The sequence below is a fragment of the Agrilus planipennis genome, unplaced genomic scaffold (genome assembly GCF_000699045.2).
Source record: "Agrilus planipennis isolate EAB-ADULT unplaced genomic scaffold, Apla_2.0 scaffold263, whole genome shotgun sequence".
Lineage (NCBI taxonomy): Eukaryota > Metazoa > Arthropoda > Insecta > Coleoptera > Buprestidae > Agrilus > Agrilus planipennis.
In genome coordinates this window covers 99,229-114,031 of record NW_020442449.1, presented here as the reverse complement: position 1 = coordinate 114,031, position 14,803 = coordinate 99,229, and the positions used below count along the sequence as shown (strand labels likewise).

At 33.3% G+C, this 14,803-nt stretch overlaps 4 protein-coding genes across 5 annotated transcripts; 2 read left to right on the top strand and 2 right to left on the bottom strand.

Annotated features, from left to right (window-relative positions):
- Window positions 1-64: 64 nt before the first annotated feature.
- Window positions 65-2,707, bottom strand: LOC108740064 (transducin beta-like protein 3). The gene is made up of 2 exons (XM_018474255.2): window positions 2,500-2,707; window positions 65-2,436 (listed from the first exon to the last, which is right to left on the bottom strand). Exons 1-2 carry the CDS (start codon window positions 2,517-2,519, stop codon window positions 123-125), a joined length of 2,334 nt encoding a protein of 777 aa, XP_018329757.1. The 5' UTR covers window positions 2,520-2,707; the 3' UTR covers window positions 65-122.
- Window positions 2,708-3,106: 399 nt separating this feature from the next.
- LOC108740038 (rab GTPase-binding effector protein 1) lies at window positions 3,107-7,565 on the top strand. 2 transcript variants are annotated; one of them, XM_018474209.2, is made up of 13 exons: window positions 3,107-3,330; window positions 3,398-3,499; window positions 3,558-3,740; window positions 3,799-3,923; window positions 4,516-4,650; window positions 4,708-4,845; window positions 4,940-5,245; window positions 5,308-5,453; window positions 5,710-5,803; window positions 5,864-6,051; window positions 6,113-6,236; window positions 6,295-6,411; window positions 6,524-7,565. In XM_018474209.2, exons 1-13 carry the CDS (start codon window positions 3,306-3,308, stop codon window positions 6,806-6,808), a joined length of 1,968 nt encoding a protein of 655 aa, XP_018329711.1. In that variant the 5' UTR covers window positions 3,107-3,305; the 3' UTR covers window positions 6,809-7,565. The 2 variants fall into 2 exon arrangements, with proteins under 2 accessions (XP_018329711.1, XP_018329712.1); XM_018474210.1 differs by lacking the exon at window positions 6,524-7,565 and having other exon boundaries at window positions 3,108-3,330; window positions 6,293-6,383.
- A 22-nt stretch (window positions 7,566-7,587) lies between these two features.
- Window positions 7,588-10,411, bottom strand: LOC108740040 (protein ABHD4). Its single transcript, XM_018474212.2, has 3 exons — window positions 9,693-10,411; window positions 9,239-9,620; window positions 7,588-8,575 (listed from the first exon to the last, which is right to left on the bottom strand). The coding sequence occupies exons 1-3, from the start codon at window positions 10,092-10,094 to the stop codon at window positions 8,106-8,108; spliced, it is 1,254 nt and encodes a 417-aa protein (XP_018329714.1). The 5' UTR covers window positions 10,095-10,411; the 3' UTR covers window positions 7,588-8,105.
- Window positions 10,412-11,804: 1,393 nt separating this feature from the next.
- LOC108740042 (E3 ubiquitin-protein ligase RING1) lies at window positions 11,805-14,705 on the top strand. The gene is made up of 2 exons (XM_018474214.2): window positions 11,805-12,558; window positions 12,852-14,705. Exons 1-2 carry the CDS (start codon window positions 12,016-12,018, stop codon window positions 13,494-13,496), a joined length of 1,188 nt encoding a protein of 395 aa, XP_018329716.1. The 5' UTR covers window positions 11,805-12,015; the 3' UTR covers window positions 13,497-14,705.
- Window positions 14,706-14,803: the final 98 nt, after the last annotated feature.

Here is a 14,803-nt window from a genome sequence, read left to right as displayed (position 1 = left end):
GAAGGTATTTGCAATAATTTGTGACTTTATAAATAAATTAAAGGCAGACAAATAATAAGAACAATTAAAAAATAATTCAACTTTATTAAAACAAAATATAGGTACTTACTATAATTACAAAACTATTTAATCGTCGTATGGGGTTCAATACATTTAACAGTATATTTAATAAAATGTAAATCTTGTAACAGCTGGGTAAGTCTCTTAAAATGTCTTTCAGTGTAAGGTAGAGCACTTTCAACAATTTTGCCTAAACCTGATATTTTACACCTTCCGCTTTGTATCTCCTCCAGCAAAATATTAATTACTAATTGGGCCTCCTGACAAAACCTACTATTGGTGTTCCATTCGAGGGCACAATTTAGCAACAACTCCTTCTGTTCATCTCTTAGCTGTTCGACAGTACTTTTCAGGCTTTGATCGGCCTCTTTTAAAACTGCTTGAATTATTCTCAGAGTTTGCAAAGGCCTATTAAGTTCCAAGGCTAGAGACAAGGCTTTCAAATATTTCCCCTCGTGAACATAATTGCTCATGATTTGTTCTTGTAAAGTTAATTCTTCTTCTCGTTTTTTCTTTTCCTCGCGATTCTGTACTGTGACGTCTTTCCATTTAATTAAGAGCGAATCCGAACCACCTGTTAAAAAGCCTGATTCGTCAGTTTTAAGTGCCAGAGCCCATATTCGAGCTTGGTGTTGGTCTAATGTGAGGGAACATTCAGAAGTTTTCAGATTAAATAGCTTAAGCAGGCCGTCTGCACCTGCAGTCAAGATTTGCAGACCGTTTGTTATAAATTCAGCCCTCAAAACGCTAGCTTCGTGCCCCTCAATTGTTTTCAGGCAATTTAATTCAGCAGTGGACCACAATTTGACTGTACAGTCCGCCGAGGATGTTAGAACTACTTGGTCAACCGGGGAGAAACGTGCGCACCAAACGCCCCTCTTGTGACCCCTTAAAGTACCCAGCAATTCTAAATCTGTTGACCACAATTTCGCCGTTTTATCCTGAGACGCAGTAGCTAACATTTTGTCATTTGGAGACACTGTTACACTGTTTATGTCTCTTTCGTGGGCAATCTGCGTCTTCAAACAAACCAGTTTTTCACCAACCATTAATTTATCTGGTACTTTCCACACTTTTAGACATGTATCCTGACTGGCAGAGACAAGAAACGAACTTGCGAGATTGCTGAAAGCCACTGAACCCACTGATGCAGTGTGCGTTTTTACTTCTGAAATAAATGTAGCTGTTCTACCATCCAACAACCATAATCGAACGGAATTGTCTTTGCCAGAAGAAGCAAAAAGGTTTCGATTTGCCATACATTTACTCAATGAAAGTACAATGTCAGTATGGCCTTTAAGAAGTTGGCAATTCATTGTAGCATCTTCATATAACTTCACGTCACAAGAATTGGTTGCAACCGCTATAAACTCGTCCTCTTTTCCCACATATATGGCATCTAAAATTTCATCAGAAAAGCCAACAAACTGCTTCACACAAGAAAAATCACTGGAATTATGTAACAATATGTTTTGATCTGCCGTTACAACTCCAAAAATATTTCTAATGCTATCAAAAATTAATTTAGTTATTGATAAGCCTCCTTCGTCTTTTGCCTTGTCAACTAAAGAGTTACTTTGTCGAAATAATTCCTTTGATTTTAAAACATCCCAAATGCGTACAATACCCAACTCCCCAGCTATTGCTACATGAATTCCTTCTTTTTCATCAATGATCAAATCAGGTAACTGAAATTTATGTGGCAGACTAATAACACTTTCAACTGCTTCATACACCGGAATAACTTTCAAATACTTTTCTTTATTACTGTCCCATAAAATAATGACTTTGTCACGACCTGCACTTATAAAATGCTTTTTGTCATGGTGAAAAGCAATGGAAGTAACTTTACTAAAATGGCCATTGAATGATCTTAACAGTTGTCCTTTCTCTAGCCCCCAAAGATGTATTTTACCATCGTCACCTGAGCCAAAAATGCAATTCTTCTCTTGGTAAAATTCAACAACATGAATAACACCCTGTGCACCCTTTAAGCCATATATGCAAGCTTGATGTTCCAATTCCCATATACGAATAATTCCATCGGAGCCCCCACTAGCCAAAACATTCTCTAAAAGTGTGAGCCTTGCAACTGGACCTTTGTGTATGTACTTCCACATTTTTATCACATTTCCTTCTTCATTCCATAGCTTAAAGAGTCCGCTTTTGTGCGATGTAACTATCCGTTTGTTATTACAAGTGAATGTTTGAATTTCATCAGCATCTTCACCTTCTTCTCCAATTAACGAAGACACACTCCCATTATCAATGTTAAATAAAGACACTGTTGAGATACCTTTGCAGTAAAGTATATTATCGTGCCATTCTACGTTTCCTCCAGTATAAAATGCCCCATGCTTCGATTCTACATCAAAACTAAAAACAACAATAATCCACGTGTAGTTTAAACAAGAAAAACACAATATTATTGATACTTACACTTCCTTTAACTTGTGCATAATGATAGCTTAAAATTATTTCAGTACTTTCTCTTTTAAAAGAATAGTAACATTTATTTAAAACTTAATTTTAAGTTATTTTCTCAATGCATCTTTTCAAATTAACTAAACTAACCTCATATAACCAAACTTTTAACTGTCAGAAACCCCATAGAACGTAGTCGTGCCATTGAGTAGGTAGGAAGTGGTTATATAAACGCTTAGAGGAATCAATTAATATTTATTTATTTATTTGTGTATTTATTCATTTATTTATCTCACAAAAATATATTTACGTCGTAGAAGGTGTTCCTAGCACCAAAACAATTGAAATTCTACATTGAAACAAAAATAATTCTAACATCAAAATAATAAGGACCATTTGATTTTTCAATATTCTAAACAAATTTACATACGTGTCGTTTTCCATTTACATGATATCTTAATGTATGCATCTATACATTTCGTTTTTCGTGTTTTATGAAGAGAATCACCCAACAAAAAGAACATCACTGATAACTATTTCTGATCATTACATTTTTATAATTTCAAATGAATTTGTAATAAACGGTAGCGTTTAAGAAGACACTACCTGCATGACCCTGAAAAATGACAAATGAAGGTATTTGCAATAATTTGTGACAACTGTTAGGTTAAATTTAACTTTTTTGCTGAAATATAAGGGAGTTTTCCTAAATTTTATGATTCTAATTGTTATTTAATGTAAGTTAAAGTTCTTGTTTATGTGTTCAGTATTAGTGTTTTCTTTGCAACATGTTTTGTAAATGGAGATAGCCTTTAAGAAGTATGGAGTCGACTACAGATGAAAAGGGTAGGTTAATTAAACGATAATAAACGTATTTTCGTACAACTGTAAATGAATTATTTGATTATTTTAGATAGTGACGCAATTCAACAGCTTCAAGCTGATAGTAAAAAGCTGCGTGATGAATTTGATAGTCAGAGAGCAAAATTTAAAGAACTATTTCTTCAAAAGGAAGGTACTCAACAGAGTTTTCAAATATATACTGCAAGTCATTCACTTTGTTTTTTTTGTAGATGAACTTATAAGAAAAAATAAAGAAAACGAAGATCTTCAAGATAAACTAGCAAAACTTCAAAGGGAGTTGGATGATGCTAAGAGTCAGCTTGTTGTTACTAACATTACCCTTGAATCTAGTTTAGAGGCTGAGAAAAGAAAGGCAGAAAGTGAAATTGCATCGTTGCAGCGATTAATTCATGGTTAGTTTATAACTACAAGTAAATACTTGTATGATTAATGTCTTCATTATTTTGTTAGAGACTGTTGAAGAGTCAAGCTCATCAAAAACAGTTTACGACACTGAAATAAGAAAGTTACAGAAAACCATTCAAGTACTTGAAAATGAGATGGGAGCGCTTAAATCAGAGAGACATTCAGTACAGGTATGTACTAATATTACCATATTAATAAAATCATCTGGCAGATTTAATATGTCCAGAACATTATGTTTTACACAGTTTTTTTGCATATATCCATGAAGAAAACGTATTTAATTAAAACACAAATATTTAAAAAATATTCCTGCAAAATGAGTCAATATTGTATAATCTGATCTGCTGTTTTTCGTATTGATTTTATTTATTATTATTCTCATGTTATTGAATTAAATTTAGTATTATTATAATCAATTAATATTTCTATGTTGTAATACATAATTAAATACGCGTTTATTGTCTGTGAATATTATTGTTACCTATGAATTGTTCTACTTTTAATATTGATTGGAATAACACCCACACTATACTTGTTATCTTATCAAAGTTTTATTTTCTGAAACAAAGCTTGTATTCTGTCAACATTTTTAATATTGCAGCCTCTACAGTGTATTCGTTTATTTATTATTTTTTTATTTTAATGTTATTAAGTAACATTTTTGACAAATAAAAAATAAATAATTAATTACTATAGCAAATAGATCAATGTAAATCTATTTACATAGGGTTTTGCGGTAATTTCTTTTTGGCTTTTTTTCAGGAGCAAAGCTCTGGCTTAGTGCCAAGTGTTATGTTGAGTGCAGTAACTAAAACTTTGGCTAGGAAACTTGGCGCTGACGTGTTTTCCTCTCAAGATGGAGAAAGCTACCAGAAAATAGAAAATGACGACGATCACGTAAAGAATAAAAAAGGAATTGTTAATATTTCTTGTATTTTTGTAATATTCTTTCAGACCAAAGAAGATGCAGAAGTCTTGCGCTCTCTTGTTGTCCCACTTGAAGAAGAAATAAAAGCTTTAAAAGACAAACTTAGGGCTACTGATAGACAGCTACAAAAATGCAAGCAGTGCAGACACATTCCCGAACAAGAGGTAAATATGACTTATAAAATTAATAACTACATGCCTTTTTTTCTGGAAATGGTCTTCATGTTTCTTTCATGAACATTTACCGTCTAATTTCGAGGTTCCCAGGGCACCATCCAACCAGTCGTTAGCTAGTGTTGGAGAGGGTCAACTTGGAGTCTCAGTCGTCGACGAAAATAAAAAAACCGTCCCGGAACAGTCCCAAATTTCATCCCAATGCGATATGTGTCGAAATTATGAAGCTCAGTTAGTCAAAGAGCAACAAAAGGTCAGCGAACTTCAGTCAAAGGTCTCTGCGTGTGAAAAAGCCGCTGAGAAACACAGAGAGGAACTTCTCAAAGAAATTGGCTTCAGAAAGGACATGGAAGAAAAATGGAACGAAAAGAAGGAAGAACACAAACAGCAGGTCAGTAGATTTTCTGTAGTTTTGTTTTGTACTATGCCAAAAATTAATCCAATATAATTAAGGTTGCAGAGTTATCGCGAAGAACAGAATGTGCAGAACAAGATCTCAAAGAAGCCCAACTGCTTTTTAAGCAAACATGCAATGAAGTAGAGCAAAGGCTTAAAGATTTGATAGAGGATAGGGAAAATGTAGCTAAAGAATTAACAAGGTAAGAAATAAAAGGGTGCTACTTTGGTATACAGTCTGCTTCTGGCGTGTTATCAGCCTGTTTTTTTTTGTGTCGTTTTCCATTTACATGATATCTTAATGTATGCATCTATACATTTCATTTTTCGTGTTTTATGAAGAGAACCACCAACAAAAAGAACATCACATATGCAACCTTACATACATCAATGTAAACCGGATTGCATGTATTATATGAAATAGTTATCCTTTAATAATTACAATTTGTATAATTTAAGATTACAAAAAGAGAACGAAAGTCTGGCTGGAAAATACACCGCTCATTCTCAGGAGCTGCAGAGTGAAATAATCAACCTTCCCAACACAGTAGAGGCAAGTACAAGGAATAAAATCTGCAAATACGGTCATTTTAATTCCATGTATTTCATTTAGGAGTTGCAAGAAGTCGTGCTGAAAACAATTCAAGACTTAATAATTGCGAAAGTAGGTAAAGAAGCAACTGAAGAACAAATGAATAGTTTAAGGTCAGACATTATGCTCCTGAAGGATCAAATAACGAATGACCAACAAGAAAAAGAAAGTCTGGAAAACAGTTTGGCCACAGAAATAAACACATTAAAGTATGTAATTAAAGATTACATCCTAATAATTCTTTCGTCATAAGTATTACTTTTTATTTAGAAAACAGTTACACGTTTATGAAAAGGAGAAAAGACATTTTCTTTTGATGGAAAATAAACTGACAGACCTTCAGGAAGCTCACCAGAAAGTTTTAAATCAATTGGAAGAAACGAACAGAGCAAAAGTAAATTAATTACTACATTTTTCTGCTAGAATCACTAACTGGTGAAAACTTTTTTCAGAAATTAGTTGAAGACTATAGTAGTGAACTGAAGTCTCGAATCAGTTCTCTTCAGCAAGAACTGGACAATAGCGAGGCCGTTCAAAAGGATTTTGTGCGACTGTCTCAAAGTTTGCAGGCAAGAACACTTGTTAAATAATTAGTAAAAGAAATGTCTTTCCTTTACATTTTTAAAATAATTCTTGTAGCTACTTTTCATCCCATGTATCAATATAATGTTTTCATTATAGGTTCAATTAGAAAAAATCAGAGACTCTGATAACCAAGTGAGATGGCAATACGAAGAGGATGTTGAAGAATGTCCAGGGTGTCGGACTGCATTTGGAACGACTACAAAAAAGAAAAAGCAAAACTGTAAACACTGTGGACAAGTGTATTGCACTCAGTGTTTGTCTCATGTAGTCTACAGCGGCCCTAATCAAAGGGCTTCTCACGTTTGTGACGTCTGTCATACACTTCTAGTTAAGTCTTCAGCTCCGTATTTTAGCACAGAGGTACCACATTCACCAGGTTGATTATTTTATTATTATAATTATCTAAATCAGTTTAAAACTTAGTTTAAAAAGAAATAAGCTTATTTAAATTCAATTTACGTTTTCAAGAATGTGTTCACAAATGAACAATTGTGGGGTCTTTTGAGGTACATCACAAACGTTTTCTCAAAAAATTGTTCTCATATAAATAATGATTATTACTTAACAACTAAAAAAAAGCAAACTGAGTCAAAATCCTAGTCTTTGAGAGATATTACTTTTATTATAAATCAGACTTAATGGCTGTATCTGAAACATTTCGGACTAAAGTTGCAAAGTTAGTACGCTTTAGAATAATACATTAGGTCTGTTAAATAAATAACTATTTTACTTTTGCTTCTTTGACTGTCAATATAGATATATTTTTTTTATTCCATTATTAATGTTGTACATAAAGTTAATTAAAAATTTGAATAATGATAAATTACTTAGCTTCATTCGTTATCTAAAGACCATTTTTCATTTCAATTTGAAACATATTCTATAAAGGGTTCGCACCCAAAATATAATTGTAATAACGGTCAAATTTTTTGGGTTAAATTTCATAAACGAATATCAAATCTCTGGATTTGATTTTTATAAAAAAAGGATTGTAAACGGCAGTATTTGATATTCTTTTGAAAATTCTAGCTTAACAAGGAGTGGTGTAAGGGGCGGGGGTGTGAAGAAAACATCAAAAATCAAAATTATTTCTTTATTTTTCAGATACACAAGAAAAATAAAAATTAAATCTTAAAAGGTCGCAATTTAACTATTTATTATTTTTATTTTCTTTTAAATAAATTAATACACAAATTAAAATATTAAAACAATATGTAAACAATTAGATATTGAAAAAACCTTATTCCAGGTGCAGGTGCAGTAGTAAAAAAATATTCATTGTTATTAATAGTTTTGTGCTAATTTAAACATAAAAAGGGTCTAATACTGTATAATTGAGAAAATTAATTTTCGAAATGGAATAACGAATCTTTTAACGTGCTAAATCTTACCAAATATACATTTAATTTATATTGTCAGTTTTTTGTCAAAAAAAAATTTCCTACTTATTTTTATATATTTCATATCACAATTTTTCTCACTCTTTTGGCTACTATAAGGAATTTTTTCACACAGGCCTTTCACGTTCGTATTAAAGGTGATAATTATTAATTAACCGTGGATAAAAACCATAACTATCTTCTAGTTGCAAGCTTGATTAAAAAAAACAATAAATAGAAAGGCTCGTGTATAAAAACGAAAAAAAAAAACATAAAAATAAAATACCGTATCCAATGGCTCATGTATTGTTATTAACCGGTACCGTATCAGTTTCTTTAATTGTCTTTGTACCGTCGGTTTTATTATCATCAGCAACATTGTTATTAGGTATTACCGTCCTGTATTCGTCTTCTTTGTGATCATCTGTTGTAATAAGATGTAGGAGACCGTCACGAGATGATTGTGTCACGTGAACGTTGGTCAATTGTTCGTTCGCGTCCGTGAGGTCACACGCCTCAATTACGCTGTAATTAAACGCTTCAGGTTTGTCAGCGTAGACGTGATGACCGGCCCCTGGCAAGACACGCACTCGTACGTAGGAGTCCGTTCGTTTTTCCTGAATTATCTGGCCGGCTGAATTATCGATCCACGATCTCGACCCATACAAAATAGTAATCGGAACTCGGAGGTCCAAATCACCTATACGTTTAACCATCGGGTACTTTGCCCAACCAAAACCTGCCATCATCGTGTGAAACGCACTTTCACCTATGTACACAAAAAAGCATGTTCATTAGAAACAATTGAGCTTTGAACAGATAACTAATATCAACAAATATTACTGGAGTGGTTTCTATGTAATCATATCTCACAGTGTTTACTAAATAATACTATCGCGATTTCGATCTTGTATGATCTCATCAGCACGCCATAGGAATGACCAATCAAGTAATATTAAAAAATATTACTGGAGTGGTTTTTATCTCATATTATTTCATAGTGTTTACTGAATGATACTTGTTATCTACATAATGTTATCTTTACAGCCCTTCCAAGACCAAACAAAGTATTAAAAATACACAATCCACAGGGTGTAGGTACACATCACTGAACAGGGGAAGCAAATGTGTCTTTGTCTAAACGTTTACAGCATACATAAGCTTTTGGACTTAAGGTAAGTCAACTAATGTTTAACTTTATATAATCTTTCCCCTGTACAAACCAAATTTTATATTTTTATGATAAGTTATCTTTGTTCTGACAAATAGATGTGCCCTTTTTAAGGTCAAATATTTAATTAGGACAAGGGTTGCTAACAAAAAAATCACTAGCACTGCAATTTAATAATATGATTAATTAGGTCCTTAGTTAAAAGCCACTCCAATATTTTATATGAATGAGATAAATCATTAATGCATTTGTATTCTTTACCTGTTGGATTTTGCGAATTGCACTGGTATAAATACTGGGTGATGACTCCTTCTTCTTTGATAACTCCTGAAAATTTCTTTGTAATATCTGGTCGCATTTTATCAATCAGCCATTGTCCCCAAGGTCCTGCAGCCCTAACAGCTGCCAAGGGGTTGAAAGGTTTCAAAGTGTAAGCAATAGCTTTTACCCAAACTGGAATCGGTTTCCTCTGCGACTCTGGTGGCTTTTCAGGAAATCCCCAGGGATCTGCCAAGATTAAATGTTTAACGTTCTGTGGATATGAAAGTGCATATGAACTGGCTAAGAATCCACCCATACTATGACCGAGTAAAATGAAACTTTCTAAATTCATTTCGCGTCTCCATTCTTCTACAGCTCGAACCTAACAGCAAAAAAACAAACGTTTTCTATAAGGCAGTTATTGTACGTATATGTTTTTAATAGGATCACTCACCATTTGCTTCTCAGCTTCTAAAGCATCTTTACTAAAGCTAGGCCTTGAACTTCTTCCAAAACCAAGTAAATCAATGGCATAAACAGGTCTTTTTTGAGCTAAACTATCAAAATTAAGGCACCAAAGAGCTACACCTGCCCCCAACCCATGTAACATTACTAGAGGTGTATTGTTGGAGTTTGTATTCAACGATATAGTCCATATTTTATCCGACGTCCCCACGACAGGTCCTATGTCCACGTACCAGGTTCTAAATGGTGTCTTAAGGTAGGACAAAATTTTCTTTTCCACTGTACGAAGCATCATGTCGGAAAATTTATTCCAGCACAACCAGTCAGTACTAAACCAACCGGGTTTGGCACTGTCATTATTATCGATATCTTCAAAAGGTGTGTTGGACATTAATTAAACAAAATTTATAGCACACAAAAAGTTGGAAAATTAATAGCGTGACTTAACCTCGGTTAACTTCAGAACAAAAGTGCACACTACTTTCTGCAAGTAATGGAATAAAGCGTAAGCGATTAGCCTTATCGTAATAGTGCGTATAATCACAAACAATTACAAAGCTTGTTGCACAATATTTTGTTTAACTTTTATCGCTTTGTCATTACTTATTTTCGAGTTTGCATTCGAAACATTTTGTTACGTGAAGCACTTTAAAAGGTTCTAAAGCGGGAGAAACACATGCAATTTATCTTCTTTTACATATTTTTTGGTAATTTTTTACATTAGTTGACATTGGAATTGAGACATGAAGTTTAGTCAGGTAGGTAGTACTGACCAAGTAGAATCGTGTGGTAGCATTNAAAGCTGATATTTGTCGTATTCGGTTATTAATTTTTCGTTGTAATTGGCTTCCATCGCTGTCATCTCTTGGTCGTGCTTCTTTTTCATATTATCAATGTCTTGGTTTATTTTCGTTAAATCGCGTGCATGGTCTCCTTCCATCATCTAAGATTCATGATGAGGATTGAATTAAAAATTTATAATATTCAGGGTGGATCAATTTTTATACGATTTCCGTTTACTTTAACAAATTTTTCCAACCTGTATATAGATATTTTTTTTTTGGTATACTTGCCTGATTTTTTTCTTTCAGTTCTTGTATAGCGGTGCAGTAACCTTCGTGAATTGACCTGATCTTTTCTCCATAAGACGTTTCAGTTTGTCTCATCTGATAATAAAATTCGTTTTCCAGCTCTTTCAGACGCCTGTACAAAAATTCTATTTCATTCAGTCTCTCTTGCAATATTTCCCTTGGTATCAGGACGTCTGTCGACGATAGTAGCTCTTTCTCTAGTTTTATGGCTTTGGTTTCAGCATTGAGTATTTTCCATACGAAAATGTCTCCATCATCCGAACAAGTTATAATGAAAGCATCGTTGTGCGTGATTTTTGCCTATAATCGCCCAAAAAATATATAAATATCGTTAACAAGTAATTTTGGCGACAAGTCAATTGATTTGAAAAAAAAAATTATAACTCATGACATGGAACAGCAAGGAAATCGATATATTTTCAAAGATATTTCCGAAAAAAATTATTTACTTATGTGTTATACTTCGTTTACTTTCTGTAGCGATGTGACCTTCAGTTTGACCGGCGCAAAGTACCGATATAATCTTTAGAAGAAAGCAAATTTTATTTATTAAGTAAATTTAAATATTATCTTGAAATAATAAGAATACTCTCTTTCATACTTTAATTTAAAAGGTCAGCAGATAACGATACTGGGTTATTTAGACACAAATAAATTTATTTGGCCCTCTGGCGTCGAAGCATCGAACTTTGAAACTAATAAGTTGCTTTCCATAATTATCCACAATCAAAAATATTCATTTCTAATAGAATGCACTTGAAAAGTTGATAATAACTTTTAAACAGATAAGCAAAGCTACAAATATGTTTGTTCTGCTTAGAAATTTTATTAACATTGTTTTAATTTACATCACGTCTGCTATACAAACATGTATCTATAAAATTGAACGCACCTTAAAATATCTATAGACAGAATCAAACATATTATCTATGGATCAAACAATCAAATTCATGCATAGATCTATGTGAATAAATAAATGACAGATTACCCTTCGTATATCTATTATCTATGGGCAGGTAATTACAAATGGCTTCTCGTTTTGTATTTGTGCAGTAATTATTGGTGGTTAACAAATATGGATAGTTTTTTGTTTTATAAAATAGTTTAGAAAGTGAGTGTAATGAACTGTTTATAGTTTAACAGTTAAAATATTTATCAGTGTAATTATTACGAAGTGAGATAAAACATTTTCATTTGTTTCTGATGAAATAATGTAATATAATGGCAAGCACAGAGCAAATAGGTTTGAACAAAACATGGGAATTATCCCTGTACGAACTTCATAGAACACCTCAGGATGCTATAACAGATAATACAGAAATTGCAGTTTCTCCACGAAGTTTACACAGTGAGTTAATGTGCCCTATTTGTCTGGACATGTTGAAGAAAACAATGACAACAAAAGAGTGTCTGCATCGATTTTGTTCTGATTGCATTATTACAGCGTTAAGATCTGGCAATAAAGAGTGCCCTACGTGTCGCAAAAAGTTAGTTTCAAAGAGGTCCTTACGACCTGATCCAAATTTTGATTTGCTTATTTCAAAAATATACCCAAGTCGAGATGAATATGAAGCACATCAAGAAAGGGTTCTTGCAAAACTCAACAAAAGCCATTCTCAAGCTGCTTTAGTTAATTCAATAACTGAAGGGATAAAATTACAAAGCCAAAACAGACCAAACCGTTCAAGAAAGAACAATGAAGATGCCAGGGAAAATAGTGGAGCTAACACCCAAAATGACAATAATCAAGGAAATGAGAATTCGGTAAGTAAATTATTCTTCTGTATCTTTACATTTAATTATTGTATAACATACATTAGGGTGTGCTAAAATAGTAACTTTTGTGTTTTATTATTCCAACTCAATAGGAATTTGAATTGTATAAAAAAAGGAAATACTAAACTCCAAAGCTGAATTTAGGATTAACTTATTTGGTTTAATAAATTCTTTTACAAGTAATAAAATTCTCTACAAAGTTATTCACGTTGCTTGTTTTTAACACACCCCATTTTGTGTGTATAATTATTGTAAAACGTTGCCTCTATTATTAATAATAGAATAGCCAAAGTTCTCAAAACTCTGGAACAACAACAGTTGCAACTACAACAGCCAATACATCCACAACAAACCTTGCACCGACAACTAATTCTGGAGCGACTGCCCCAAGTCCTACCCCTAAGTCAGGTCGTAGTACACCTTCCCAGCCTCCCAGTCCCGTTTCCTCAGTTCACAGTTCCATCAGTAAATCCATAGGGAAACGTCCCAAAAGTAATTTAACATCAGAAAGGAGCGAAGAGAGCGAATCCAGCGAGAGAACTGAACAGACAGATACGGAAGGGGAAGGTCCATCCGAGCCCACGACTTTAAACGAAATCGAGTTGGTATTCAAACCGCATCCCACCGAAATGGCAGGCGATAACCAACTGGTAAAGGCTCTCAAAGAGAATTCAATTCGTTATATTAAGACTACAGCCAATGCAACAGTTGATCATCTTCATAAGTACTTAGCAATGAGATTAACCATTGATTTGGATACACAGTTGTCGCAGACACACCATTTGCTAAACTTTTGTATATACATTTCTCCGTCAACTGGTCAGTATGTTCAGTTAAATGGCAATCAAACTTTAGGGCAAGTCAATGATAAATATTGGAAAGTAAATAAGCCATTGGAAATGTATTATTCCTGGAAGAAGACATAGGGAACCCGAAAGGGGGCAAAATAAACCCCCAAAAATAAAATAGGCACCTTGAAAAGGATGTGATTAGTACCTAATGCTTTTTATACAAATTGTACGTTTCTTATGCATTTATAAAAACGTTTAGTGCCAACTTTACCGATTAATCAGTTAGTTTTTGGTGCGACACTTATCAAAATTAGTCGGAATCGTTCTTATTCAACCTTAAAAGGCATTACTACTCCTAATAAGCAATTACTGATAAACAGTAATGATAAGTATATTCCTTTTACACAGTACATAATTATCTACATAAGTTGTATGTAAAGCAGTTATTACAGCATTTTACAATAATTAAACACAAATATTCATGTTTATGTAATATTACAGTTATATTAGCGAACAGGTCTGCAATTTGTGTACTTTCGCCGTGAAAATAAAGTGGAATTTAAACTGATAAAACTTTTCTTTATATGAGGCAAAACATCTCAAAGTGAGCTCTAAATTAAGCCTTTATGAGCACAGTCCAGGGTTGCTTCTCCTTCTCTAAGAGCACCGATAGAGTCGTTTACCCGACGTTTCGCTGACTTCCTCAGAGAACGTGGAGTGGGTGTGAAATACTTCGCTGTGGTTGTGTTTTTTAAGCCCCTGCTACATTCCCTGAGGATTCTCACGACTCACCGAAGGTGGAAGACCAATCCTGGACCACCACCAAACCGCAATATCGAAACTTTTCTAAATAACATCCATCGCATTTTCAGTAACACATTTCATTTGAAAACTATTTAAAAATACACCTATCTATCTGATAATGATAATAGTTATCTGTTCCTCGAAAATGCAACAGATAGTGCATTACTAAACTACTGCAGTTCTGTTTAAACTTTGAGAACTTGATACATCACAAATTAAATTAAAACTAAATATGGCTGAAAGAATCCTAAGTGACCCAAATCAAAGGAATTTCTTTAAAGGGTTCCTAGTAGATTTAAGAAAAGAGGAAGAGCTCCTAACTTTGATAACTTTGTGGGAAAAGGTCTGTAAAGATGAGACTGAAATTTCTAAAAAGGAAGAGGACTATTTACGTAATCAATTAAAAGTAGATAATCTAAATAATTTAAAGAAGGACCTACATAAAGCTTGTGTTGCAAGAATAGTCAAGTTGATGCCCGCTTATAAACGCTTTTTTATAAGTGTGAACTAAATAATTAATAAAATAAATGGTATGAAATTCAGAAGTGTATCATTAATTAATTGAAAAATAAACCAAAGCTATTTAGAAATCGGTAAGAACTCTTTAAATATTATTTGAATTGAAAATAATATTTAAA

Coding starts and splice junctions, on each gene's coding strand:
- LOC108740064 (XM_018474255.2), bottom strand. CDS start 2,519: ATGCACAAGTTAAAGGAAGT. Junction 2,437..2,499: donor ATGCACAAGTTAAAGGAAGT/GTAAGTATCAAT, acceptor TGTTGTTTTTAG/TTTTGATGTAGAATCGAAGC.
- LOC108740040 (XM_018474212.2), bottom strand. CDS start 10,094: ATGTCCAACACACCTTTTGAAGATATCGATAATAATGACAGTGCCAAA. Junction 9,621..9,692: donor TAGAAGCTGAGAAGCAAATG/GTGAGTGATCCT, acceptor TTTTGCTGTTAG/GTTCGAGCTGTAGAAGAATG. Junction 8,576..9,238: donor CAATTCGCAAAATCCAACAG/GTAAAGAATACA, acceptor TTGTGTACATAG/GTGAAAGTGCGTTTCACACG.
- LOC108740042 (XM_018474214.2), top strand. CDS start 12,016: ATGGCAAGCACAGAGCAAATAGGTTTGAACAAAACATGGGAATTATCC. Junction 12,559..12,851: donor ATCAAGGAAATGAGAATTCG/GTAAGTAAATTA, acceptor TATTAATAATAG/AATAGCCAAAGTTCTCAAAA.
- LOC108740038 (XM_018474209.2), top strand. CDS start 3,306: ATGGAGTCGACTACAGATGAAAAGG. Junction 3,924..4,515: donor CAGAGAGACATTCAGTACAG/GTATGTACTAAT, acceptor GCTTTTTTTCAG/GAGCAAAGCTCTGGCTTAGT. Junction 5,454..5,709: donor GTAGCTAAAGAATTAACAAG/GTAAGAAATAAA, acceptor GTATAATTTAAG/ATTACAAAAAGAGAACGAAA.